The following is a 27,341-nucleotide window of genomic DNA, read 5'->3' as shown; positions in this document are numbered from 1 at the left end:
CCGTCCTCTGCAACTCATCCAAAACAGGACTGCAAGACTTGTCCTTGGCCACAAGCCCAGGGATCGTATCTCTCCAGGACTGAAATCTCTTCACTGGCTCTCAATGGCGGCGAGGATTAAGTTCCAAACCCTCTGCATTGTCCACAAAGACTTCTGGAGCCTGGGACCTCAATACCTTCAACTCTCTCTTCCTAAATATCTGCCCTCTCGAACTCTTCGCTCATCCGCCTCCAACTCCCTAAGGTCAGTTGCTTCTCCAAGCAGCGAGTTGGTGGTAGATCTCTTTATTCTGCTGGGGCCTCCCTCTGGAACAGTCTCCCTGCCTCTCTGAAACCTGAGAACCATCTCCGGTTCCCAAAGCACCTTAAGACATTCCTTCTGCTTTCTCTCCTCTCCCCAGCTGATCTCTTGCCTGAAACTGAATCTGCACTGGTTACCTGGCTAACCTCTGATCTCTGGCCCAGGACCCCAAACCGCCAGTTGCACACATGCACTGCCCCATGGAAACCCTTGCACTTGGGGACTGCATCCCTACAGCCCCACCAGCACTTGACCCCTGATGTCTGCTCTTACCCTTGCACTCGCCAGCAGCTGGCCGCACTTATGATTGTGTAATTTATTGACTGTTATCCTATGTACTGCACTGCCCCCTCCCCTCCCTTCCCCTCTCCCCCTGCACTTTTCCCTTTCCCCCCCCTGCACTTGCGCAATGTCAATGTCACTGGGCCTAGTAGGATCGCTGTCTGTTTTCCCTCAGTTCCCCACCCCCCCTTTGCCTCGTCGCGCCTTGAAACACTTGTGTATAGGCGCGTTATAAATGCCATATCATTTATCATAAGAAAGGAGTAATAGAGGTTGAGTGAAAGTTAGCCAGGCAGGAGGGGTCGGCTGAGGATTTCTAAAGAAGAGGGTGCACAAGGGAGTGCTTCAGGGGGGAAGGGAAGACTCCAGTGGCGAAGGAGTGGTTGCAGAAGTCAGCCAGACCAGGAGCCAGAGTGTCAATGTGGTCCTTGATGGTTTTGGAGGAACAGGGGTGAACCTATTTTGACAAGACTTTCATAGATCGGACTGGTCTACAAATCTTGCCTGGGGAAAACAGGGGAAAGGCAGAGAAGGAGGGAGGAGAGGTGGCTGAATAAGGGCCAGGGGAAGAGCAGGTAGTAGAGGGAGGAGGGGGAGAAGAGAGCAAGGACAGGATGTTGAATTTTAGAGATGAAAGGAGAAGCCAGGGCCGTGTAGAGGGCCTCGGAGGGGACAGGAGATGTACAGACTGCAGCAGGATTGGCCAGCTCCTTGCCAATTTTAAAGAGTTCAGCTGAGTTGTTAGATGCTGCAAAGACGTGGGCTTGGATGTGGGCTCTCTTCTTGGTGCAGACAGAGAGCCGGTATTGTCTTTGGAGAAGGCGGCAGGCCAGTTTGTCAGAGGATGCACCTGAAGCACGCCATTTTCTCTCAGCCACCCTGCACATGTGTTTAAGGGTGACAAGGTCTGAGTCGTACCAAGAGTTGCACTTGGCTTAGGGCTTCAAGCGGATCCTCATTACAGAGGCAAGAACATCGTATCAGATATAGCCGAGAGGAGCATGGAAAGGGCTGTGTCAGGGTGTGAGTCAGCCAAGGTGGGATGGGGGGGGGTGAGAAAGTGGCAGCAAAAGCCTAAACTGACACATGCTTTATGGGTCGGATAACCAAGAAGGTAGGCGGCAGTGCTGGAGTTGGCTTGGCCTGAAGGGTAGAGAGGGTGAGCTGGCAGGAAAGGAGAAAGTGATCACTCCAGGAGAGAGGAGTGGTGAGAGGGATCGAAAGGGGAAGGTCTGATGAGATCAGAACATCCAGAGTGTGCCCTGCAGAGTGAGTCGGGCCAGAGGGAAGAATAGAGAGAGATTTGCAGAGGTCGCGTAAGAGTCCAGAGGAAGGACAGGAAGCATCCAGGTGGATGTTGAAGTCTCCAAGAAGGAGGAGTTCAGTAGTCGAGACTAGGAGGGAAGAGGAGAGGTCCACCCACTCAGAGAGGAAGGAGGAGATCTGATCAGGTGGGCGATAGATGGTAGCCACAGTAAGGGAATGGCCAGGAGAGAGACAGACAGAGAGACAGAGAGACAGAGAGACAGAGAGAGACACAGACAGAGACACAGACAGAGACACAGACAGAGACACAGACAGAGAGAGAGAGACAGAGAGAGAGAGAGAGACAGAGAAAGAGAGAGACAGAGAAAGAGAGGGAAAGAGAGAGAGAGAGAAGATGAGGCATTCAAAAGATGAATAGGCCTGCGTAGGAATGACAGAGGCAGGAATTCACTCAGGGATGATCAGGGCTACACCCCCTCCGGAACAGTTGGATCTGAGCGCAGAGAGGATCTTGTAGCCATCAGGGAGGAGTGCGTCAAAGCTTGTGACAGAGCTGACCATGAACCATGTCTCGGTGAGACTGAGAACATCGAGGTTGAGTTCCACCAGGAGGCGGCAGATGTCAGAGGAGTGTTTGACAGATGAGCAAGAGTTTAGAGTGGCAATATGGAGAAGGTTGCCGTCCTTGAAAGACTTCCGAGAAGGGGTACAAATCAGAGGTACGCCCCGCAGAGGTGTAAAGATGCCAGGGGGGGGGCGGCAGAGAGGAAGGAGGAGAGGTCAAGGTAGCCAAGGAGGAGACAGCAGGGGGAGGCGAGGAGGCCATGCATGGAGGGGAGAGAGGGAACAGCAGGAGAAGAATGGAAATTGATGAGGTGCGGGAAGCGTCTATCAAAGAGGAGAAGGTTGGCTTGAGGGCCTTGGACCAAGACGGTACCATTCAAGTAAACATTAATGATGACCTTAGAGGAGTGGAAGTAGGCCAGAAGGGCCTCCCACCGGGTGCCCCCATTACTGGGAGAAGATGGGAAAGGAGAAAAGCCAAATTAGCAGTGCTATTTCTACACGAAACACACTATAGACAGGGTTGATAATACGCCCTAAAAGGGCAAGAGGTGGGACAGACTTTCTGAGCCTCACACAAGACTAGCAAAAAAAGAGGGTGGGAATTGTTCTTTTGAGAGCCATGCAGTTGCGGGAGGTCCAGGTGAAGAGAGGTTTTGGCGGTAGGTTGGTGGCAGGAAAGGGGCATTTGGAAGGGAGGCTGCTCATTCTGGCGTCGATATATGCGCCAAATGTAAATCAGATAACCCTCCTCCGGAAGGCTGGGGGGAAGGCATGCTCATGGTAGGAGGGGAACTTAACCTCGTCACAGATACAGCAGTCGACTGGTGGACTGCGAAGGGAGACAAGGTGAAGCTGAGAGGAAAGGAACACGACGCGTTCTCCCAATTGTTGCAAGACCCCTTCTGGGTGGACATGTGGAGGTCCAAATATCCCCAGGGGGGAGGATACACATTTTCCCCCGCCCCCACAACGCACATACACCAGAATCAACCTTTTACTAATCGCAAGACAACAGGAGGGCCCAGTGTCATCCCCACGGGTAGAGACAGGGACGTGGTCAGACCACGAAATGGTCATGACAGACTAGTGTATAGAAGAAGGGAGAAAGGGACGGTCGCGCTGGAGGTGCAATGACAGTCTCCTCCTGGACCCGGTATATCGGGAATTCTTACGGGAGGAGATCACTCAATGCTTTGAGACAAATGAAACGGGAGGGACAGCTGAAGACTGTGTGGGAAGCGGCCAAGGCGACGGTGCAAGGCCTCCTTATAGCAGAAGAGGCCTAAAAAAAGAGGGTAAGAATGATGATAGAGAGGAGACTTAACAAGGAACTGGGAGATATGAGGGCTAGACTAACAAGATCGGGAGATGATAGAGAGGACCTATTGGAGACAATGCGCAATAGACGACAGGAACTTAACTCACTCCTAATAGGGGAGGTAGCGAAGAAGATGCGCTATACCAAAAAAAGATTTTACGAAGGAGGGGACTGAGTGGGAGACACTGTTGGCACACAGGATCAAGGAGTGCAGGGGAGATAGGTGGGTCCCACAGGCTAAAGGACAAAAAGGGGGAGATAAATGGACCCGGGAGACGCATCCTGGAACGTTTTGCGGACTACTAGGAAACTCTGTTCTCCCAACCGAACACATAAGAGGGGAGTAAGATTGAGGACTACCTAGTTAAGATCCCCATCATACAACTAACGGAGGGGGGAAAGGTCCCTACTGGAAACAGAAATCAAGGGGGAGGCGGTCAAAAGAGCGATAGGCCAGCTAAAATCAGGGAAGGTACCCAGGGAGGATGGCTACACAGCAGGTTACTACAAGCAGTTCCAAGAAATCCTGGAAGGGCCCATGGCGAGAGTGTTGAACTACATAAGACAGCCGGAGGACATGCCCAAGTTCTAGGAAATGCTCAAAACGGTGATCCCTAAGCAGGGCAAGGGTGATGAGCTATGCCTCACATAGGCCCATATCCATGCTCAATATAGATGCAAAGATCTTCACAAGAATCCTGGCATCCCGCCTAGAGATACATCCCCCGTGCCCGATGCGCCCAGACCAGATGGGATTCATCCAAAACAGACAGGGCTCCGATAATCTGAGGAAAACCCTGCATATTCTGAATGACAACGACACAACGGGAAGGGGCCTTGGACCTCTCCCTGGATGTCGAAAAAGCATTTGACTGGGTCAACTGGTCCTTCATGGAAGGGGTACTTGAGGAGATAGCTATGGTGGAGCGGTGGAGAAGATGGATAAGGGCTCTGGACCATACCCGAAGGGCGAGAGTGCTGGTGAACAGTGACGCATCCAGGGCAATCAATTTGTACAGAGGGACCAGACAGGGGTGCCCCCTGTCACCCCTACTGTACGTGAAAGTCATGGAACCATGGATAACTGGCTTGAGGGATTGTAGGGATGTGACATGGTACATATAGGGGTACGGGAATATAAAGTGAACCTATTCGTGGACAACACGCTGCTCTACCTCACAAATCCAAGGTCCTCAGCACCCACCCTCGCACAGAGCTTGGAGGTATACGGTTCAGGGTCAATCTCGACAAATCAGTGGCATTCTGAGCGGGAAATTGGAGTGAGGGTGCGTGGGTTGACAGATGGGGATTAAAGACGAAACAGGAGGGCTTCCTCTATTTGGGGATCAAAATCATGAGGGAACCCTGAAAGCTATTCGAGCCGAACTACACTTCATTATGGGGAAAGATGAGGGAGAACCTGCAAGGATGAGGACGTATTGGGCTCTCATGGATGAGGCGGCTACATTGTATTAAGATGACAGTTGCGGTTTTCTTCCAAATAATCCTTATAGAAAGGTCCCAGCACACTTTCTCACTACTGCAAAGAAAGCCCTTATTGGGTTTCTATGCGGAGGATCAAAACCCTAGGTAGCGTACACGACACTGGCATTGCCCAAGGAGGAGGGATGGGTTGGATTCCCAGACCTGGAAACATACTACAGAGCGGCCCAGTTACAAATCATGGTAGAGCACCTAGACCCAGGCACAAAGCAGCATTGGGTCCATATGGACAATGTGATCCTACAGCCAGTATCGTTAGGTGAATGGATTTGGGTCCCATAGAAAGAGATCCCCAAGCGTGTGCTGGTACACCCCATCCTGGAGGAATTCTGGTCAATATGGTGAGAGAGGAGCGCTACCCGATGGTTGTCAACATGGCCCTCTCCCCTCAGCTATATCTGGGCACCACCCACACAGAATCACATCGTAGACCATTTTGTTTCTAACTCAGCAACTTTGCCAGCGTTCCCTAACTTGAGAACGGGAGACCAGTCCTCTTATCAGGGCTTGGCCACCGCCTACTGCAACTATAGTTTGCAACCGAAACTAGTCTGTGAAAGGAATGAGGCGGTTTCTTCCTCCTCACAACATCATAGACTTATTCTCCATGGTCGGGCTGTTAATTTCCATTTTATGACCTGAATAGGACTAGTGTGCTTAACATCTTTGGCAATGTTGAATATCTGGACGACCTATGTTCATCTGACATAACAGGTGGAATTCTTACATGAAAATGACCCTACGGCGGTTTGTTTGTGGATTCAATCCGGAGTGGTCCGGAATATTTTATGGCAAGGTAGAGTTCATTTATCTGAGTTTGGTTTCACTCTTCTGCAGGATCAGCAGTTCCGTATTTCTAAGACGCCCGAGATATTGTGCTCTTTGCCTCTGCCATTTGATCACCTAGCAGGAAACATGCCTTTGAGGATCACTTGCACTCGAAGGCACTTTGAGATACTTTGGCACATAGAGCACTTACAAAAACCGATACATACCCTGCAGTAACGAGGTCCAAGTAAAAACGAACAACCCATACCCGCAAAGCAGAAACTCAGCAGACGTGTCATTTGGAACACTAGGGGCTTCCATCATCTTTTGAGCTCTACTTCTCACCCACTTGGTGACTTTGACATGGTAGCCCTTCAGGAAACGTGGCTAGCCCATCCCCCGTTATGGGACGATTGTGTAATCTCTTTACTGCCTGCTAAGATTCAGGCCAAGGGCAGACCCATGGCTAGCTCATTAGTTGCTGTTAAAATCTCACGAGGCCTACAACTAGATTTGTGGGCCACTCCGAACATGCACACCCAACTAGTTATAATTAAAAATCCCACATGAAATCATAGCCCTCATTAATTTGTATTGGAATCATTCCAATATTGAAACCGAGCGCTTTGTTCAGGACATGATACTTATTTTAGATCTTATTATGAATGAGTGATCCTGTAATTATAGTAGGTGATCTTCACCTGTATTGCCTTTCTGAAAAGCCATGCAAAACTGAGTCACTTGAACAACGGTGGCTATCTTTAATGAAAGAGCGGAAATTTTTTATTATCAACCTATCGCCACAGAGTACCAGAAGGAGAGGTCACCAATCCACTAACAATGATTACATTTTAACTAAGAACTTGTTCACCATTGTCGAGCACTTCCAAATAGTTCTGCGAAAACACAGCAATCGTGAGCTCTCATCTTTGACCTGGCCGATGTCTGGACCCCTACTTATCCCTCAACACTATCAATTCTTACTGTCTCTGGGGGTAGAAATAGATTTAGATGAACATCAACATCATTAACACATCTCCACTCCCTCCTGCAAAATCATGAACACTTGCTTACTTCCAACTTGGTTAAGTCGGATGGAATGTATGTAGCAGCTTTGCAATTATTTACAGAACAGCCATTTACTTCAGTTAAACCAGTTCACAAGCACAAACCTATCATGACTTGTGCAATAGGAAAACATATTTACGCACAATCTTAGAAATTTGATAGGGTTGTCTCTTGAACTTAGAATAAAATCCCTAGAATAAAGTATCTCAAGACACAGTACAGAAATTGGCTTATGTCATGAAAAGCTCAGATTATGCAGAAAGATGCTGAGCATATGCTGCACACCTTAGCCTCCAAATATGATGACTATTTGGAATCTGTGAAATCAGGCAAGTCATGATCGCTAGACCTCTATACAAATCAATGCAGTCCAAGAACAAACCTGGATTCGATACTTTCAGACACTCTATGCTCGAACACCTCAATTCCAATGTGCCTTTATTTCTAATCAAATGTCTACCGATGCCCAAATACAATTTGATAAATGTGATATATTATTTCAAATCACCAAACCAAGCTCTTCTAGAGCTCCTGGACCTGATGGGCTTACAAATGTCATGCTGAAGACCCATCCTGAACTCTGGGCTGCTATATTACAGAACATCTATCTTAACGTTGTTAAATGTCATCAGATTGCGTCATCATGGCAGAAATCTATTATAGTTCCCATTTTCAAGAAGAGCAAGCACGAGCTCCCTGAGAGCTATCAACCTATTACTCGCTTGGATGTCCCGGGAAAACGTTTCCCTCGTCTATTTTACGGGATTTCAATTGTTGGATGACAAAACAACTTTTACATGACAAATTTCACAAACAGGCTTTGTCACAAGGCTAGGTACTGCCATCAACTTATTGATCATGACTGCTATAAAAATGTATGGAAAGCAAACATATATATGTCTTTTGTGGACTTTAAAAGTGCCTTTGATTCTGTCTCGTGAATTGCTAATGAGCAAACTGGCCAAAGCTGCTTGTCCCACCCATATCCACACACTAGTTTCTCAGATGCATTCAAACACCTCTGTTCAAATCCCCTTATCACTAGAAGGGAAATTATCAGCGCCTATTTGAAGAGCCACAGAGGGGAAGGAGGGAAGGTTTGCATGTGAATCTATGCAAGACCCATGCTGGAGAACAGGAGTTACAGGTATGTAACTTGTTCCTTCTCCAACATGGGGTCTTGTATGGATTCACATGCTCATGAATACGATTATACAGCAGTACATATACACAACCACTGGAGGTGGCAAAGCTCAACAGAAGCAATACACTTACCCCTGGAAAAGACTCACCACAAGCAAAGAGGTTGCATAGCGCCACCTGGCCGACCCGGGACTCCTCCCTGGATTCCCTGCAAATTCAGTAGAATCTCATGAAGGTGTGGATGGACCTCCAGGTAGCATCCCGGCATATGTCGAGCAGGGGAACACCACTGAGAAACGCTGTCATTGCTGCGATGGCTCTGGTGGAGTGGGCTCCCAGTCGGCCTGGTAGAGGTCTGTTGGCCAGACGATGATAGTGCATGACACAGCCGAAGAGCGAACTGGATATGGAAGCCTTAGATGAGGTCTTCCCATGTCCCGCAGGTCCGAAATAGACAACAGTTGAGATGTCTTCCAAAAAACCTTTGTCCCTGCCACATACAACTTCACAGCATGAGCAACATCCAACAAATGCAATGACCTTTCAGCAGGCGTAGAAGGGTTCGGAAAGAAAACTGGCAGGACCAAAGGCTTGTTTAAATGGAACTCTGAAGGAACCTTCGGCATAAAGGTGGGATGGGCCTACAGCACCACCTTTGTAGCATGGAAGGTCAAGTACGGCTGCTTGCAGAAGAGGGACTGCATCTCCCGATCCACCTGGCCAATGGGATGTCCACCAAGAACGCAGTCTTCCACAAAAGAAATTTCAGAGGGGCCTGATGCATCGGCTCAAACGGAGGCCCCATGAGCTTAGTCAAAACCACATTAAGCTCCCAAACCGGTGCAGGAGCCTTCACTGGTGGAAAAGTCTTAAAAAGGCCTTTGTGGAACCCCTTAACGAGCCTGTGCGCCTACGTGGATGGCTTGCCTGGAGACCGGGTGTAGTGGGATATGGCAGCCAGATGAACTTTGATGGAGGTTTGAGCCAGGCCAGCCCTGGCCAGCGAATGCAGGTACAGGAGGAGCTGTGGGGCCATTACCCGCAGAGGCGTACTCTTCTGAGTCCTGCACCACACTGTGAAGCACTTTCATTTGTGGCCATAACAAGACAACGTAGATAAACTCTGGCCTTGGCCATGATCTTCTTGCACTACAGTGGCAGGGAATAGTGCCCAAACTCTAGGGCTGCAGGAGCCAGGCAGTGAGGCTGAGCGATGCTGGGTCGTGATGCAGTATTGTTCGGTTTTCTCTACAGAGAAGGTCCGGCCGTGGAGGCACACGGATGGATGGAGCCACTGATAGATGGAGCAGGTCTGGGTACCAGATCTGCCGCGGCCTTTCGGACACACAGTGAGGATCATCCTGCAATGACAACGTGTGAGTGTGTTGATCACACGTAGCAGGATCAGAATTGGAGGGAAGGCGTACATAGAGAGCCTGGCCCCCAGGCTCCTCGGCTGATGGTACCTGCAAGCAAACGTTTGGCATTTGGAGCTGGAAACAGTCGTGAAGAGGTCGATCTGAGGAAGTCCCCACCTGCTGAAGAGTTGAGACACCTGTGACTGTTGGAAGTTCCCACTTGTGGCAGGACCACAGCTTCCTGCTGAGCGAGTCTGCAATCGTGTTCTTGATGCCTGCCAGGTGAAAGGGAACGAGGAACATGCCCTGCAGAATGACCCAGCGCCACAGGGACTGGGCTTCCAGGGAGACAGCGGGGGAGCGTGTCCCACCCTGTTTATGGATGTATAACATGGTGGCGGTGTTGTCCGTGAAGGTCCACACCACCTACTCCTGTAGCTGAGGCCAGAAGTACTTGAGGAACCAGAACACTGCCCTAAGCTCTAGGACATTTATGTGCAAGTCCTTTTCCTCCGGGAGTCGTACCTCTGCCGTGCGACTGCCCTGTGTGGGGCTCTCTATCTCCAACCCTATAGAGAGAAGTCTCTGGTGACTGTGACCTGGTACGATGGAATCCGAAAGGGGGCTCCTTGAGTGAGATGCGGACGTACTGCCCACCACTGTATAGCCTGAAGGGATACCCGATTGAGGGCTATCTTGTCTGTCCAACTGCCTGTGACCTGCTGCCACCTGGTGTCTAGAAACTCCTTGCTAGGCCCCATCTGGAACCTGCAAAAGGGGACCAGGTGGATGCAGAAAGACATCATCCCCAACAGAGACTTGATAGACCAGACTATTCCGATGGACACTGCAGACAACCGCTGAACTGTCCCTAGGATGGCCCTCACCCTCTCTCCCGAGGGGGTCACCAGACATGCAACAGTGTTGAGACGGGCGCACAGGAACAGAGTTCTTTGACGGCTCCACGCAAGACTTTGGATAATGGATGGAGAATCCAAGCTAAGTCAGAAGATGTATGGTCTCTGCCATGTGCTAGGTTGCCAGCGCATGAGAGCGGAAGCGAATGCGCCAATCGTCTACATAAGGGTAGACGTGTATCCCCTTGTGGCGTAGCTGCGCAGCCACCAGGCCATGGCACTTCGTGAATAACCTGGGGGCCGATTTCAGGCCGAATAACAGCACCCTGAATCGGTAGTGCCATACCTGGACCACAAAACGCAGGAACTTCCCATGTTTTCGATGAATGGGGATGTGAAAGAATGCGTCCTCCAGGTCGAGAGTTGCCAGAAAATCCCCTTCCTCCAGCTGGTCGAGCACGTGCTGCAACCTGACCATCCTGAACTTTTGGGACTTTAAGTACTTGTTGTGACGTCTTAAGTCTAGGATCGGCCGCCACCCCCCTGAATTTCTTCATCCAGAAAGTATCTGGAATACACAGAGAGGCTGAGGGACTGGCTCTATTGCTCCGTTTCTTAACATGGCTTGAACCTCCTGTAGCAGATGGGTCATGTGAAGTTCTTGACGCGCTAGAGGAGGAATGCAAGGGCACCGTTCTTGAAATTCCAAGGTGTACCCTTGCCGAAGAACATCTAGCACCCATTTATCCGTGGTGATGTTTTCCCACTGTTCGACAAGGTTCGACAGTCAGCCTCCCACTGGGGTGCAAAAGTGGGTGCACAGGTTCACGGCCGGTTCAGTCCTGCTTGGGTGTCTGCGGCCTGGCCTGCGGACAATGACACTGGCCCCCGCTGCCGTAGGCTTTGGAGCAGCCCCTGTAGGCTTCGCAGGGGACAATGTACCCCTTGGAGGACCTGGAGACTCTTCCGTGCAGGGAATGAAAGGACGATCTCCGCTGCTGCAGGGTCCCCAGATAGCGAGCTGTCCGTGTCCTTTTTGATCACCTGGAGAGTCTCATCCACTGCCTCCCCAAATAGGTGTCCCCATCGAAAGGCACGTACACAACTTTGGACTGAACATCCACCCAAACGTTTGTGGCCTTCAGCCATACTGGTCGTCGAAGGGCCACACCATTGCCCATTTGGTGGAACCCAGAGTCCGCTATGTCCAGTACCCCTGTGATGGCGTGATCCAAAGCCACTTCTTCCTCCTGGAACAGGGCCATGGCCTCAGCCTTCTTGTCAGGCAGGAAAGCCAACAACAGTTCAAGCTTGTACCAAAGCTCAGTGGCGTAACGGGACAGGATGGCGAGAGCATTGGCGGCCTTGCCAGTGAAAGCTGCAGTGTAGACTATGCATTTGCCCACCGCATCCAGCTTCTTAACCTTCTGGTCTGGGGGCACCATGGAAGAGTATCAGGGGTTGGACGAGTGCTTACTAGCGGCTGCTGACACCACAGTCTGGAGAGGACTGGGACCAGAGAGACCTGGGAGCCGAGTATGGGACCATGTATTTCTTCTCCAGCCGCTCCCTCTTGGAGTGTGGTACTTGGTGTCTTCATAAGGGCTAATCCTTCCTCCCAGATGTTGTCCGACAACAGAACCAACATGACTGTCTTCCTTGAGGACTCATGTCACTGAAAGAGAAACTCTTCTGTCTTCTACTCTGGCACCAGACTGAAGAGTTTGGATGCCGTTGAGATCATGGTGTGGAAGGAGCCAATCTCATCCATTTTTCAAGGCCTCGCTCTCCGTCAGCAGGGACATAATCTTCATACTCCTCAATATGAGTAGCTGTGGTGTCAATCAGTGCCGGCTCAATATGCAGTGGCTCTTCCTCCACTGGGGTTAAGGCTCTATGGGGGAGGGTGTTGGCTGATGCTTTGGCCAGTGGGGGCTTTGCTGACGTGTTCCTGATGTGGAGAACCCTCCTGGGACATGGGCCCCTTCATGGTCCGAGTAGAAATCCTCAGGTAGATGTTCCTCCTGCGAACTATTGTAGATGTGAGGAGCTTTCCTCGGAGACCCCACTGGAGGTGGTGGAGACACCATCACACGTGAAGACTCTCTAGAAAGTCTGACGGAGGCAGCAACTCCCTCCCCCTGCCCAAATCCTTTGGGAAGGAGGGGATGATAGGAATTAGCAAAATTGGCGCTGACGAGGTCCTTGTCGATATAACCGACGGAGGCCGTGGAGGCAAAGAAACCCATGGCATTGCTGTTGTAGTGCATGTAGAAAAGACGACTGCTGACGGACCTATCGAAATAGTGGTAGATATCGATGAGGCTGTCGATAAGGCATTCTTGGGTAGACAAAGTTGGCGTTGACGAGGTAGCGGTCTTGGCTGACGAAGTTGTCATCGACAGGGTCTGACGCTGATGAAAACGGGGGAGCCGCTGACAGGCCTCATGCAGGTCTCGCCTTTGAAGACTTGTCCTTAGAAGACAACTTGTGTTTGGAAGGGGTTAGAGACTTCCTTGCGGAAGGCAATCCACCAGCCGGTAGGCTCACTGTCTACTATGCCGGCGAGCGCCCCTCTGCCGAAACAGATCCCGCAGCAGTGGCGACCTTCATGGGAGCAAATGTGTGATACTTGTCCATCTTTTGGATCCCCTTGTAAGGAGCATCTTCAAGGGCCTCAACCTCTTTCTCAGAGGGAGCATGCTCCTGGAACCTGCCGGTCCTCGACAAGGCGTGATTGTGCCTGGAGGCCGCGTCAGAGGCCTTCTCCTCCTTGTGCCAAGAGACCAACCTGCCATAGATATCTCTCTTGGTTTTTGCCCAGAAGTCACGCCAAATCTTTCATCCGTCTTCATCGTGGTCTGGATGGAGACAATAAAAGGCACTTGAGGTGCCGATCCTCGTCATACACGTTCTTCTGGCCACATGAGGAAATGAGGAAAAGGTGGAAGAAACTATGGAAAACTATCCAAAAACAGCAAAAAAGTCACAATTCTCGAGGAGATATGAGAGAGTGCTCCCAACACTGAAACGTGCGGTAAAAATCTGAGGATGGCGTCCATGGGAGGAGCTTAGGAGGACAAGTGTCATTGGCTGGGGGCAATATCACCCAAAGCACAAAAATCGGTTATAGAGGAGACTGCTTTCTTTTTTACTGAGGATTCCCAGCCTGACAACAGAATATTCATGAGCATGTGAATTCATGCAAGACCCCATGCTGGCGAGATATTGGATACCATAAAATTAGGTATAAAGAACAGCAATCTGTCAATTCATAACACACCTTTCAGTGTTTTATCTTAGATTTCCTGACCACTTCCAGATCTATATATACTTTCCTTTCTGATTTACAATGGTTAGCTGGTGAATCACAATTCAAAGGTTTTAAGTCACATTTTCCGACTCCTCCACTCTAGCACAAACACAGCACAAGCCAGCATTGCTGACAAAATTAAGATGCTGAGCCATAGCAACTCCAGCCACCACGCCGATCAGTGACACTACTTGGGTGGCAATGGAAGCTTGTTTGTTCTCCTCTCTGAAGATCTAACATGTCATTTACAGCGGTCACCAGGGTCTAAATTCCGTGAGACTTCCATTGTAGTTCCTCAAATTGACTGTCGGGAGCTCCACCACTTTTACACAGTTTCTACATATGCTTCCCATTTAGGGAATTCTCATCAAACCCATCACATGGCCTACAGGCTTTTAAAATATTACAATGCAAATTACCACTCCGGCATGCAAATGAGCATGCACATTACCACTATCAGCTGTTTATCATCGCTTCAGCGTCTGGGAGAAGATCTCCAATTCATTTTGCGTTAATTCAGTCATCACTTTGGAGGTATGGAGAGCATGGTTATCACTGACAATGTATGTTAGATTCACAACTGAGTTGGTGGGACCACGGACTGTTCTAGAAAGGGGAACCCAAAGGTAGACTTATGACAATCAAACACTCCTTGAAAGGTGGATCACAGCGTTATCTTGAAACATAGTATCCTGGGGAAATTCCTTCAGCTTGATTCAGGGTGTTGCAGTCTCAAGGACCTTCACATTTCATACTTGTCTTTCAAGGTCGAAGCTAGTTTGAAAGTCCATGCGTGTCATTGCTCAACTGAAGCATGCAATCCGTGACATACAGGGTGCTAGCTTACGTGATAATGGAAGTTCTTTAATGCCATTGGCTTTGTGCAGATAACTTTGACTTTGATCATTTGCTAATTGTCTTTCTGCCAGGGCTTGCATGATGCAATCAAATTACTTTATGTTCAGACAGAGTGCCTATATGTTTTTCCACTTCCGCGAGCCTGAGGAAATAGAGTGATGTGGTTTTTATTAGGGTGCTAGTAACAATGATCTCGCTTTGAGATCTGATCAAGCACAAAAGGTTTGGTCCAATTTACATCCAATGTTATATATTGTCCCATAACCGCAGATCAACCTGTGCATCAACAGCATACATTTGGAAATGTAGTTAGTGCTGCATGATAACATAACCACCACCAGTGGCGGTATGTAGATACTGCCAAGCAAAGGCAATAGAGAAATCTTCACAGACATCACATTTGATGCTTCTGATAAATGAGGGAAGGGGCCAATTCGAATCTGCTGGTCGATAGCAAGGGTCACCTCACTTAAGGGCTGAGCTAAAGTACAACCGAATGAAACCGTTAATCTATGGATGCGTCCTTGCAACTCGCCAGCGGCAGCGGGCAAGTGGGATGCACCTGATCACCTATTGCGCTGTTTCAGGCATATCTCAATAAAAGACTTCAGGCTATTATCATTAACCCCTGTCTATCCATATCCATCAAATTATATTTTACAAGGAGTCCTCGACTTGTAAGGGCTCCATGATGCTCCCTTGGATTGGCACTGCACCGATCAAAAAACCTGTACCAAATTGAATTATTTTGCTCCACTTCCAGGTGTGCTCCAGATTCCACCAATCTGCGTAGCTGCAACTATAAACCAACGCAGCAGACTTGTTTGTGCGATTTTCCTTGTGCCTCACTTGTCAAATATCCCTGCCTTCCAATACACTGCTCCCAAGTGGAGGAAGAGGACTTACAAGTGCTGGGAGGAAGCAACAGTCAATAGTATATGTTGCAATCCGGACTCTGCAACTGGTTATTCAACAATGTAAATTGAATCATATGATGCCCAGCCTCCCTGTGACATGTGCTGCAAGCCCCTTTCGTGGCAAGACACTTGTTGCTGAAGTAAAGATTCACAGAGCAGGGCTCAACAACAGCCTGGTCTTCATGTAGCCCTGCCACAGCTTCACCATGGTGACGGTAATTTTGCTCTTTTTAAACATAAATGTCACTTTTATTTCACATACCTTTAAACATTCTTGAAAATTAAATAAAAGCCATTACTTTAGGTCATCAAAAGTCTTTAAAAAAGAAAGTGATAAAAATGATACATTGCCACTCATCCTTCCACACAGATTAAATTATGCAAGCAAATGGTTTATTGGTTTGTCAAGTGTGTGACTAAGTATGTGCGAGTGTGAATCTTTGGCACCTTCACTTTAATATTAGGATAAAAGACCTATTCTTCAGCATTTGACACATCAAACTATTTTCACACAGATCATGTTCCCACAAAGAGAGGAATGCATTAAGACTGTTGGCTCCTAGAAGTTGATATAAATTGACAATGGCATGGCTTAAAATATTTCATGATAGTTTGTGTTTTTAATACGCGTTTCCTTTACATTCCAGGCCCAACCACTATCTTTATGTGAAGTGTTACACTTATCTTAAATGTACCCTTAAATATGATATTGACGTTGCAGCAATGGCCAATCGATCATTTAACCTCGTACAGGAAGAGCTCTTTAGCATTATAGTGTGCCCTATGCATTAGAACACCGTGTTGACAAATGTGGTTAATAACAGTGCATGTGGTAAGAGGTCATACAGAACAACGCAGAGAAATATCCATTCAGCATACCTGTGAGAGCAATCTGCTCTGTTGGATGGAACTTGATAGAATTTACTGTACAAGACAAAAATATAAATAACTTTATTAATAAAAGTATATCATATCAATACATTATAAACAGCAATGTAGTTCTGTTTCTGCAAATTTCATCACATATGATGAGAAAAACATTGCCAAGTTAAGGTTTGTTGAAAACATACATTGTAGTTTGCAAACCCATTGTTTTAATAGTGAAAGACTAGGCCTGTGCAAAACTGGACAGTTTTGCTTCTGCACATTTCCTAAAGCTGTGCCCCAAATATCACTGATTGCAAGGAGAACAATTTGAAAATATAATCTGGAAATTTGCAAAGGGAAACACATTTGCAAAAAAGGTTTTAGGTGATTACAAATCAGCAAAATGTAAATACCATATGAAATTTTCAGGACAAAAATGCATAAAAATATATTTGAATTTTGTTTACAATTTATTTTCAGAAAATGTAATAGTGCGTTTCTTTTTGCTCAAACAGTTACAGCCCCAAGTGCACGGTAGGTCCGGAGACAGTGCAGTGGAGACTGATTATGGAGGAGCCTTGTATCCAGGGAGGCTCTGAAGGTAGCCAGGCAACCAGTCTGCGCAGAAGACAGGTAGGTCAGCAGGGGAGGGAGAGAGAGAAAGCAGAGGAGAAAAGGAAGATCTTGAGCTGCTTCCGGAACTTCATGTGGTCCAGCTGAGAGTGGCAGAGAGACAATTCCAGAGGGAGACACCTGCAGAGGAGAGATCTACCTCCCACTCTCTTCCTGGAGAAGCATCTGACCCTTAAAGAGTTGCAGGTAGCTGAGCTAAGGGCTCAGGAAGGAAGATATTTTGGAAGAGAGTTGAATGTAATGCGGGCCCCTGCCCCAGAAAGCCATGTGGACAATGCAGAGGGTCTTGAGCTGGATACTTGCAGCCACTATGAGACAGAGCAGAGATTTCAGGGCTGGAGAGATATGGTCCCGGGGCTTGAGGCCAAGGATAAGTTTTGCAGTCCTGTACTGGATTAGTTGAAGAGGGCAAAGAGTAGAGGAAGGCAGATTGAGAAAGAGCCTGTTGCAGTAGTCCAGCCTAGAGAGAACCAGGGCTATGGAGACAATGAGCTTCTGCGGGAACGTGAGAAAAGGAAGAATACCTTTGAGGAGGTGCAGCTGTCAGTGAGCCTTCCTGGCAAAGTCCATGATGTGAGGAGAGAAGGAGAGCGTGGAATCGAAGATGACACCAAGGTATTTTGCCTCACAGGAAAACTAAGAGGGCCCAAGGAGGGCGGCCAGAGTGAGAGAGGGAAAGCGGGAGCAGGGGTCTGAGAGAAACCTGAAGGTGTCGCCCTAGCTAGTCCCCAGAGATCTGTCATCCAGGTGGCCAGGACACGGCCATCGCTATTGGATCCAGTTCGTGGGGGTGGACCAGTGAAGGAGGCTCATCTAGATGGGGGAGTCCTCGGGTAGTGAGACACCAACGGGTGAGACACAGTATTCCCCTTCTTTCAACACCTGTTCCCCATCCTAGCACATAGGACATTCAAAACCACTGCCCCCCCCCCCCTTTTCCGACACAAACACTTTCACAGGACACACCAGAGAATGGACTCACACCAGAGCCATTTACCTGACATGTCCCAATACAAAGTTCAGGCAAAGTCTGGCAATTGATCAGAATCACTGCACACCTGATGCCCCTTTCCCTTCCCCACAGGGATAAAAGGTGGAACAAGAGAGCACAGTACAAGCAAGGCAGACAGCCCGGCAAGAAAAATATATAAGGGGCGCCTGCTTTTGAGTCTGTGGTCTATCAGGCAAAGCGATAAGACTAATGAAAATTAGACCATCCAGACCAGAGATGACAGCTGATTACTCTTTCAATTTGTAATCGTTAACTATTTATTTTGCAACAACCCATATGTCTCTTTACACAATGAAAATTATATTCATATAAAATATGGCTCTTTGAACTTAGAAAACAAACACATCCCTCCAAACAAACTTCATTCACGACTTCTTCATGCATTCATCACATTCACAAACGATAGAAAAAATGATATTTTGTTCATATCACAATAACAATGGCAATTAAACCGTTTCTTGGTTTCACACTCGATTAATTTACAATGTGTCCATCTGTCAACATTCAGAGGGTAGAAAAACTGTTTGTCGACATGTTTCGGTTGAGTTCTTAAAGTGAGCAATGACTTCCCTTTGTGTATTATGTTCAACCTTCTTCAGGATAAGAGACGATCGCCAAATCCGCGTGGTCTCATAGAAGAGTGGGGGTGTGGGTAAGGCAAAGAGGCCTAGGTCTATAAAATAAGAAAAAATATGTAAGGTGTCATCTCCGTTTCATAAAAACCCATTTCTTGAGTAACAGCTAGCTACTAAAGCTGTGGACCGGCTCACCTCCTATGATTTATTCAGTGGCTGGCGTGTCGGTTCGGTGGAGTAAATCCCGGCGCGAGAGATCTCTAATAATGAGTTTCACGTCGTACGTCCTACAGAATAAAGGACATGTAAACTCGTAAGTATATAGGAGGGGAATAGCATACTATTAAAGAAGAACATTAATGAATCGGTACTCGCTCGGTTGGCGTAATGGAGCTCGCAAAATTGTCCGGGCTGTCGGTTCAGTCAGACTGCAAGGGGGGAGACAAAGTGTAAATGCTTACGAATTATCACATAACTATTATCACAATATATAGCCTGCTTTAAGAATTCTAATGGATGTCAGCTCTATAGAATAGAAACATTGTGTGCTGGGCCCACAATAGGGAGCCATGAGCCTATACATCTACACATAAGAATGTCTAAGTCCCTGTGGTGAACTCTAAACCACTCGTAGAATTTGAGAAAATGAAGCTTACTTCTTAGGTTCTCTGTAATGGATCCCTTGGAAGAGAGTACCCGTAGCTGGTCAATCGCAGATCAAAGAGTCAACAAACTGTAACAACAGTGCATGGTTTCAGATATGGATCCGAGCGAGCACAAACTGGCATAGACTATGTCTACTGCTTTCTACTTACTCGGTGTTTACCTTGGCTCTATCCGTCCGTGTATGAATCTGTTGGCGCTCCTCCGCTAGTGATCGCGGCGATCCGGCGTACGTTCCAAATAGCACCAGTGGACGCACAACCGCTCAGAATTCTGGGTGGAGTGCGGCCGCTCGGCATTCTGGACATCGTAATTCCCGAACACCGGCGTAAACATAGAATGTCTCCACACAAATGTACGTCTAGTAACCAAACAACGGTGAATGTGCCGCTGTGCGCAGTTACTGAACGTGAAAGGGAGTCCAGTTTTCCAGTGCCCGGTTGGTAAAGCTGAGCACTATGGGATATGTCAAATGTCAAGAGGCCTCATTTGTTGTTGTTTAGCTTAATTCATGAAACTTCTCACAGGGCTATGAAAAAAGGTAACAAATGAAATAAAGATCTAGTACTCATCTTCGGCCACCATAGTGTTATGTACTATTCAAGGTGTTCCATTCCACCGAAATATTTAACCCATGGCGGACCGTGTCTAGAGAATAGATCCACTTCTGTTCCAGGCGGTGTAGGGCACTGGCCATATCCCGCCTCTTGATTTAGGGCATATGCCCTACACCGCCTGGAACAGAAGTGGATCTATTCTCTAGACACGGTCCGCCATGGGTTAAATATTTCGGTGGAATGGAACGCCTTGAATAGTACATAACACTATGGTGGCCGAAGATGAGTACTAGATCTTTATTTCATTTGTTACCTTTTTTCATAGCCCTGTGAGAAGTTTCATGAATTAAGCTAAACAACAACAAATGAGGCCTCTTGACATTTGACATATCCCATAGTGCTCAGCTTTACCAACCGGGCACTGGAAAACTGGACTCCCTTTCACGTTCAGTAAGTGCGCACAGCGGCACATTCACCGTTGTTTGGTTACTAGACGTACATTCGTGTGGAGACATTCTACGTTTCTGCCGGTGTTCGGGATCTACGATGTCCAGAATGCTGAGCGGCCGCACACCACCCAGAATTCTGAGCGGTTGTGCGTCCACTGGTGCTATTTGGAACGTACGCCGGATCGCCGCGATCACTAGCGGAGGAGCGCCAACAGATTCATACACGGACGGATAGAGCCGAGGTAAACACCGAGTAAGTAGAAAGCAGTAGACATAGTGTCTGCCAGTTTGTGCTCGCTCGGATCCATATCTGAAACCATGCACTGTTGTTACAGTTTCGTGACTCTTTGATCTGCGATTGACCAGCTACGGGTACTCTCTTCTAAGGGATCCATTACAGAGAACCTAAGAAGTAAGCTTCATTTTCTCAAATTCTACGAGTGGTTTAGAGTTCACCACAGGGACTTAGACATTCTTATGTGTAGATGTATAGGCTCATGGCTCCCTATTGTGGGCCCAGCACACAATGTTTATTTATTACGTACGCCACTTACCTTGTACTGCACTTTTCCCCCTCCCCTTCCCCCTGCACTTTTTCCCACTCCCCTACCCCTGCACTTGCGCGATCTGAATGACACCTGGCCTAGTAGGATCGTTGTCTGTCTCCCCTTGTCCCCCCCTCCCTGCCTCGTCGCGCCTTGAAACACTTGTGTATAGGCGCGTTACAAATACCATATCATATCATATCATTCTATAGAGCTGACATCCATTAGAATTCTTAAAGCAGGCTATATATTGTGATAATAGTTACGCGATAATTCGTAAGCATTTACACTTTGTCTCTCCCCCTGCAGTCTGACTGAACCGACAGCCCGGACAATTTTGCGAGCTCCATTACGCCAACCGAGTGAGTACCGATTCATTAATGTTCTTCTTTAATAGTATGCTATACCCCTCCTATATACTTACGAGTTTACATGTCCTTTATTCTGTAGGACGTACGACGTGAAACTCATTATTAGAGATCTCTCGCGCCGGGATTTACTCCACCGAACCGACACGCCAGCCACTGAATAAATCAGAGGAGGTGAGCCGGTCCACAGCTTTAGTAGCTAGCTGTTACTCAAGAAATGGGTTTTTATGAAACAGAGATGACACCTTAAATATTTTTTCTTATTTTATAGACCTAGGCCTCTTTGCCTTACCCACACCCCCACTCTTCTATGAGACCACGCGGATTTGGCGATCGTCTCTTGTCCTGAAGAAGGTTGAACATAATACACAAAAGGAAGTCATTGCCCACTTTAAGAACTCAACCGAAACATGTCGACAAACAGTTTTTCTACCTTCTGAATGTTGACAGATGGACACATTGTAAATTAATCGAGTGTGAAACCAAGAAACGGTTTAATTGCCATTGTTATTGTGATATGAACAAAATATCATTTTTTCTATCGTTTGTGAATGTGATGAATGCATGAAGAAGTCGTGAATGAAGTTTGTTTGGAGGGATGTGTTTGTTTTCTAAGTTCAAAGAGCCATATTTTAAATGAATATAATTTTCATTGTGTAATGTGACATATGGGTTGTTGCAAAATAAATAGTTAACGATTACAAATTGAAAGAGTAATCAGCTGTCATCTCTGGTCTGGATGGTCTAATTTTCATTAGTCAGACAGCACGGCAAGACAGCTATCCAGACCCAGCAGTTCAAAAGGAGGAGAAAGGCGGCGAATATCGAGAGGCTAACCAGGAGAGACACGACCTTGCCCTTTTTGATGCAAACCGACAAAATATCCACAGAAGGAATCGTAAGACCGAGGACAAAAGTAGGACTATGTTGCAGCAAATGCCACCGGTACCCCCAGCATGTCGACGCTGATAAGCAACAGCAAGGAAAGCTCCCGCGACCGTCGTACTGGCCTTGAGTCCAGTTACGAGGGAAGCCAAGCATTTCATCACAGCCGGTGAGTTGAGGGGAGAAACGATAAAAGCCGGATGTGGTGAATGAAAGATGCAAAGTGGCAAGTTGAAATAAGTTCAAAGAACTGTAAGTGTCGAGGGGAGACAAGCTGCAGAGGGCACCAGCACCACGTGGGTGTTAACTCGAGAGACTGGTCGATCCCCGTCTGAATGAAACTACAGATACCAGAAGGCTGTAGGAGAGCCGCCAAGATAGGTCAAAGTGGTCATACAGGAGATCAAGCAAAATCACCATGCAGTCTAAAGCATTTGACCGAAGAACTGTAAAGAAAGCAAGGTGAATGTGAAGTTGGCAAGAGCGAACCCGGAATAGGGATGCGGATGAGAAGGGGGAAAGTCTAAAGTCCCAAGAAACAGTGTGCTGAAAAGGTGAACCCGGCCGAGGGAGGTCTACTGGAATTGTTTAAAAAGGACATTGACATTTGAGAAAGGGTCAGAGCCAGAACTAAGGAGATCCAGGGGTGAAGCTTTCACCCAAAAGTTCATTGAAGCCATAGTGAACCCGGTGAAGGGAGGCTGAAAGTAAAGAGGGGTCAGCGCCTTGAAGAGGGGGATCTGGGGGTGAAGAATCCTCACCCTAAGTAAAACCAGGAAACAAACTTTCATTGAGTTGAAAGAACCTTTTGTTTTGTTATGTGAAAACGTCAGGCCCTTGAAGGCAAGAGACTTTCAAGAGAAACAAGACTTGGCCATCGACGGTCCCGAGAGCTGCAAGTGGAACTGTCGTCTCGTGCTAGAGAAGATCGAGAGTGTGCTGTGCTCTAAGATCCCACCTTACCCCGTGCCCAAAACTTGGGGAAGGGAGTCCCAGGCTACCGTGACATATTACTTGTGAAAACTTCTTTCTTTCACTGAAAACCCTATCCCAGACCCTTTTTGTATTAGGTGCAAGGTTTGGCAATAAGTTTCTTAGTATAGGCCCTTTTTATTTGACACAGCGCAACTAGGACAGACTTATTTTTCATTTGATGGTCAACGCTTGCTCCCATCTTAGATTTAGGTTAGGGTTTAATGAACACCCTTTAACTGTGATTATTTGTGTCTGTCTTTACTGTTGCCACCATGAGTTCCATACAGGTCCCAATGAGAAGGATCTCCGTTTTACTGGCATTAAGGCAGAAATCGTTGGAGGCGCACCAATCCTGAATCGTGGATCGACAGTCAGGAATGAGCAAGAGAGGAGAGGAGGCTGTAGGGGCGCCTGAAAGAGAGCGGAGTGTCATCCGCATAACACTGAAAGTTTGAGAAGGTAAAAACCAGGTGGGCCAAAGGGGCCAAGTAGACATTGAAGAGCCAGGGTGAAAGGGTAGAGCCCTGGGGAACACCACATGTGGAGCGAGAGGTAGTGGAGAGAAAGGACCCAAGTTGGACCTCGGAAGGTCGGCCCAGAAGGAAGGAGGTCAACCACTCCAGGGCCTGATCCGTGATGCCCAGGTTCTCACAGAGTCGATTGATCAGGATGGCATGACTGACCGTGTCAAAGGCAGAGAAAAAGTCAAGGAGTATGAAGACAGAAGGAAGGCTAGAGTCGAGATTAGAGAGCAGATCTTCACAGGTGTTCAGGAGAGCAGTGTTCCTGCCTCTGGCTGCCACACTGATGGTTGTGGAGGCAACCAACAGATTTGGTGTTGAGGGTAAGCTGGGAGATGGACAGATTTTCTAGGAGTTTGCCCAGGAAAGGAGTGATGGTGGTTGGACGGTAGTTTGCCAGGTAGGTAGGATTGGCCGGAGGACTTTTAAGGAGGGGGTGCACAAAGGAGTGCTTGAGGAGAGAGGTGGCGCCTTAGCAGCATATGAAGTTCTACTATATTCATTATTTTTGTTAATTCTGAACCTTGTAAAACATACATTTAAAATCCGATGTATATAACAGAGCTTGCTGGATTAAATATTCATGCACTTAATAAATCATATTACGATAAAATTGGCCAGTATCTGTGGATGTTATGGTTCTTAGTTCTCTTTTGGTTTCTTTTGCACTGATGGCGATATTGAGCAACGTTTATTGGCAGAATCCTGAAAAATGACTAAGTCAGGGTTCTGCCCCAAGTGTAGCATTGAGACAGCCACCATCCAGGTAGTGTATCATGCCCTCCAAATCATGAATAAGAGTGCCTCATGCCTCCTCGTCCTCCTTATACTGGAGTTGTGTACTTGTAGCAAGGCCAATACCTTGTCCTTGTCCAGGGGCGGGAGGGGGAGGACTGGGGAATGACGACATGAACCCCTCATGTCATACATCCTTGGTAAGATACTTGCCAATCTTTTTTTGTTTCTCCAAGTGACAAATCAACTGAGCAAAGAACAAGTATGAGGCATGAGAGTGAGAACCAGTATCCAGTGGCATATGCCAGCTGAAGAAGGACCAAGACTCGACTACCAGCAACCAGTCCCCCAATGCACAGCGTTGTACGCTTCAGACGGAGAAAGATCAATTGGGAGAGCCATAACACCATTCATATGTGCCAGACAGAGAAGCTACACAGACACACTGAGTAACAGAGGCAAGCACCCACAGAGGCGAGTGGGTACCCTAGACCACCAGGGGCTAATTAGGGGGCCACAAGCCCTCTCAAACCTGAGATTTACCTTAGGAACACCAGTAGCAGAGCCCCATAGCATGAACACGTACATACACCTTCACTGGCTGACGTTATGGTTGTGCGACGGGCCTGTGCAGAGTAAGTGGACATGGCTTAACACTGTACTTGTAACCTTTCATTTCTTCACTACTTCCTGAAGACAGAGTCAGACTGGCCTGGGTCAGAGAACTAATCTAGAGAGGAGGAGGGGGATTAAAAGGAGTCCACAGTAAGCAGGAAGTGTGGCTTATTGGGAATAGGTGAGAGAATGAGGATATAAAACATCAAGAGACCAGCAGAACGGAGGAAGTAGCAGTGGAGTTTGGAGATGGTTTTTAGAGAAAGTGAGATATTGGCTAGTGAGTAAAAGTGATGCTGCAGTGTTACTGTGACAAGTAAAGGGAGAATTAGTGTAAGGAGTGACAATGAAGTCTATGTGACTGGGTTAAAGGAGTGTGACTTAGTAGCAGGTGGGAGCAGTAGCAGTGTGGTGGAGGGAGGAGGGAAACGCAGTGTGGAGGAGGGAGACAGTGTGGAGGAAAGAGGTAGTGTGGAGGAAGGCACAGTAGTGGGCAGGAAGTGTGAGAAACCATAGGGTACTCTCCCAAGTAGACCTCGGGAGTCCCTTATTCAGGTAGCCAGGGAAGGGCTGGCGCTCTCAGATCCCAAACCTGGGGCTGGACGAGCGAGGGAGGATCACTGGGGTCATGTTTGGGGAAATGCCCAAGGTGAGACGCAGTATTGTACCGAAAGAGGAGAGGACGACGAAATACATCTACCCCCCTTGACTTCCGTCAAACCTTTCCTGTGTAAATATAACAAATCCCCTGGAAATTCAAACCCAGTTACATCCAGAAACCACCTCTCTCGAAATTCCTACTTTTCCACGACCTATCCGAATACTCACAGTTATTCTCTTTCCCCGCGCTCTAATTATCATTTCCTACATTTCCAATCTGCTCAAATAATACACTACCATTCCCACAAACCCCCTTGTTTATTTCGTGATAATCCCGATCAGTCCTATTTGCTGCGCACAACCCTACCAATCCCACCCTTCTGAATTTACAAGCGCCCTCTAGGACGAAGAATATAATTTCTCATGACAAAAACCCCCCCTTTTGACACAAACCCTTTCTTACCCTGAGAAAGACCGCAGACTAACCCACAAGCTGTTTACCTGACACGTCCCGACAAAAGGGTCAGTCAGAGTCAGGCAACTGACCAGAATTACACACACCTGACGGCACTTTCCTTTCCCCACAGGGATTAAAGGTGGAGCACAAGACGAGCAAGGTAGACCACACAACGTGAAAGCTAACTCAGCACAGCCGTTCAAGAGAAGGAGAAAGACGGGGTAGACAGAGAGGGTGACCTTGCCCTTTCCGACCAAGGCCTGTGAAACCTCCACTGAGGGAATCCTAAATCCACGAATAGCCAATATGATAACTGATAACCAAGCCAGGGAGAGACGCAGGTCTCTGTGGTACCAACCTGGACTTGAAGGAGAAGAAATACAAGCGGTTCATCGTAGCCGGTGAGTTGAGGGAAGAGCCGAAAAGAAACCAAACTGTGTTGAACGCTAAACAGCCAACACTTAATTTGAACTCTTGAAGAAGCTTAAAGAGACTACTGATAAAAGGGAGGGGGCGACCCGCAACAGAGGAGTCTGGCACCATGAGGGTCTCACACAGGAAACTCTGGGCGATTACCCAAAGGTAGAAACTACCGCAACCAGAAGGCATTGGGAAGAGGCGAAAAGAGGTCAAAGTGGTCAAACAGGGGTCTTGTAAAATCCCCTGTACTGTCGAAAGTCTTTGACCAACAGATGATTACGAAGCTAAGGGAACTGAGTCCGCTTGGTGAAATGAGCGCATGAACAATGTATTATAAAGATTGGCAAGAGTAAACCTGGCGGAGAGATGCTAACGAGAAGGGTCAAAGTCTGAAGTCCCGTAGAATATGTTGACAAGAGTGAACCTGGCAGAGGGATGCCCATAGTGAACTGTTTGGTAAAAGTTGGCTGGCAAGAGTGAACCCGGCAGAGGGATGATAATGGAAAGGGGTTGCGGCCTGAAGTCCTTATGAACAGTGTGTTGACTGAAGTAAACCCGACCGTGGGGTGTCCACAGTGAATTGTCTGTGAAAGTTGGCAAGAGTGAACCCAGCAGAGGAAAGCAGACCGAGAGGTCTGAGCGTGGAAGAGGGGGAACCCCCGGGGTGAAGCACTATCACCCGAATAAAGAGGAAAACTGTTTGATTGAACTTTTGTTTTGGTACTTTGAACCAGACAGGCCCTCGGAAACAAAAGCACATAGGTATCTGAGGCGCTGATATCATTAAGGAACTTTCTAGGCATCTGCGCCCAGAAGAGGAGGATCCAGGGGTGAACACGTCACCCAAAATTCATCAAGAAACTGTTTATCTAAATAGGTTGAATAAGATTTGTGTGGGGTCTGCGTCCAGAGGAAGGGGACCCAGGGGTGAAGCCATCGCCCAAAG

At 47.8% G+C, this 27,341-nt stretch overlaps 1 protein-coding gene across 8 annotated transcripts in view; it reads right to left on the bottom strand.

Annotated features, from left to right (window-relative positions):
- The window catches only part of WDR37 (WD repeat domain 37), a 2,160,746-nt gene that overhangs the window by 1,121,178 nt on the left and 1,012,227 nt on the right, over positions 1 to 27,341 (bottom strand). For all 8 annotated transcript variants that reach the window (XM_069648008.1, XM_069648012.1, XM_069648013.1 and 5 more), the window contains one exon: positions 16,398 to 16,442. In XM_069648008.1, the coding sequence (XP_069504109.1) occupies positions 16,398 to 16,442 (45 nt within the window). The remainder of the gene's footprint in view (positions 1 to 16,397; positions 16,443 to 27,341) is intronic.

Source organism: Ambystoma mexicanum, chromosome 2q (genome assembly GCF_040938575.1).
Source record: "Ambystoma mexicanum isolate Mex_15411 chromosome 2q, UKY_AmexF1_1, whole genome shotgun sequence".
NCBI lineage: Eukaryota > Metazoa > Chordata > Amphibia > Caudata > Ambystomatidae > Ambystoma > Ambystoma mexicanum.
Note: the sequence above shows the minus strand (reverse complement) of the source record. Positions and strands in the feature narration are given on the sequence as shown.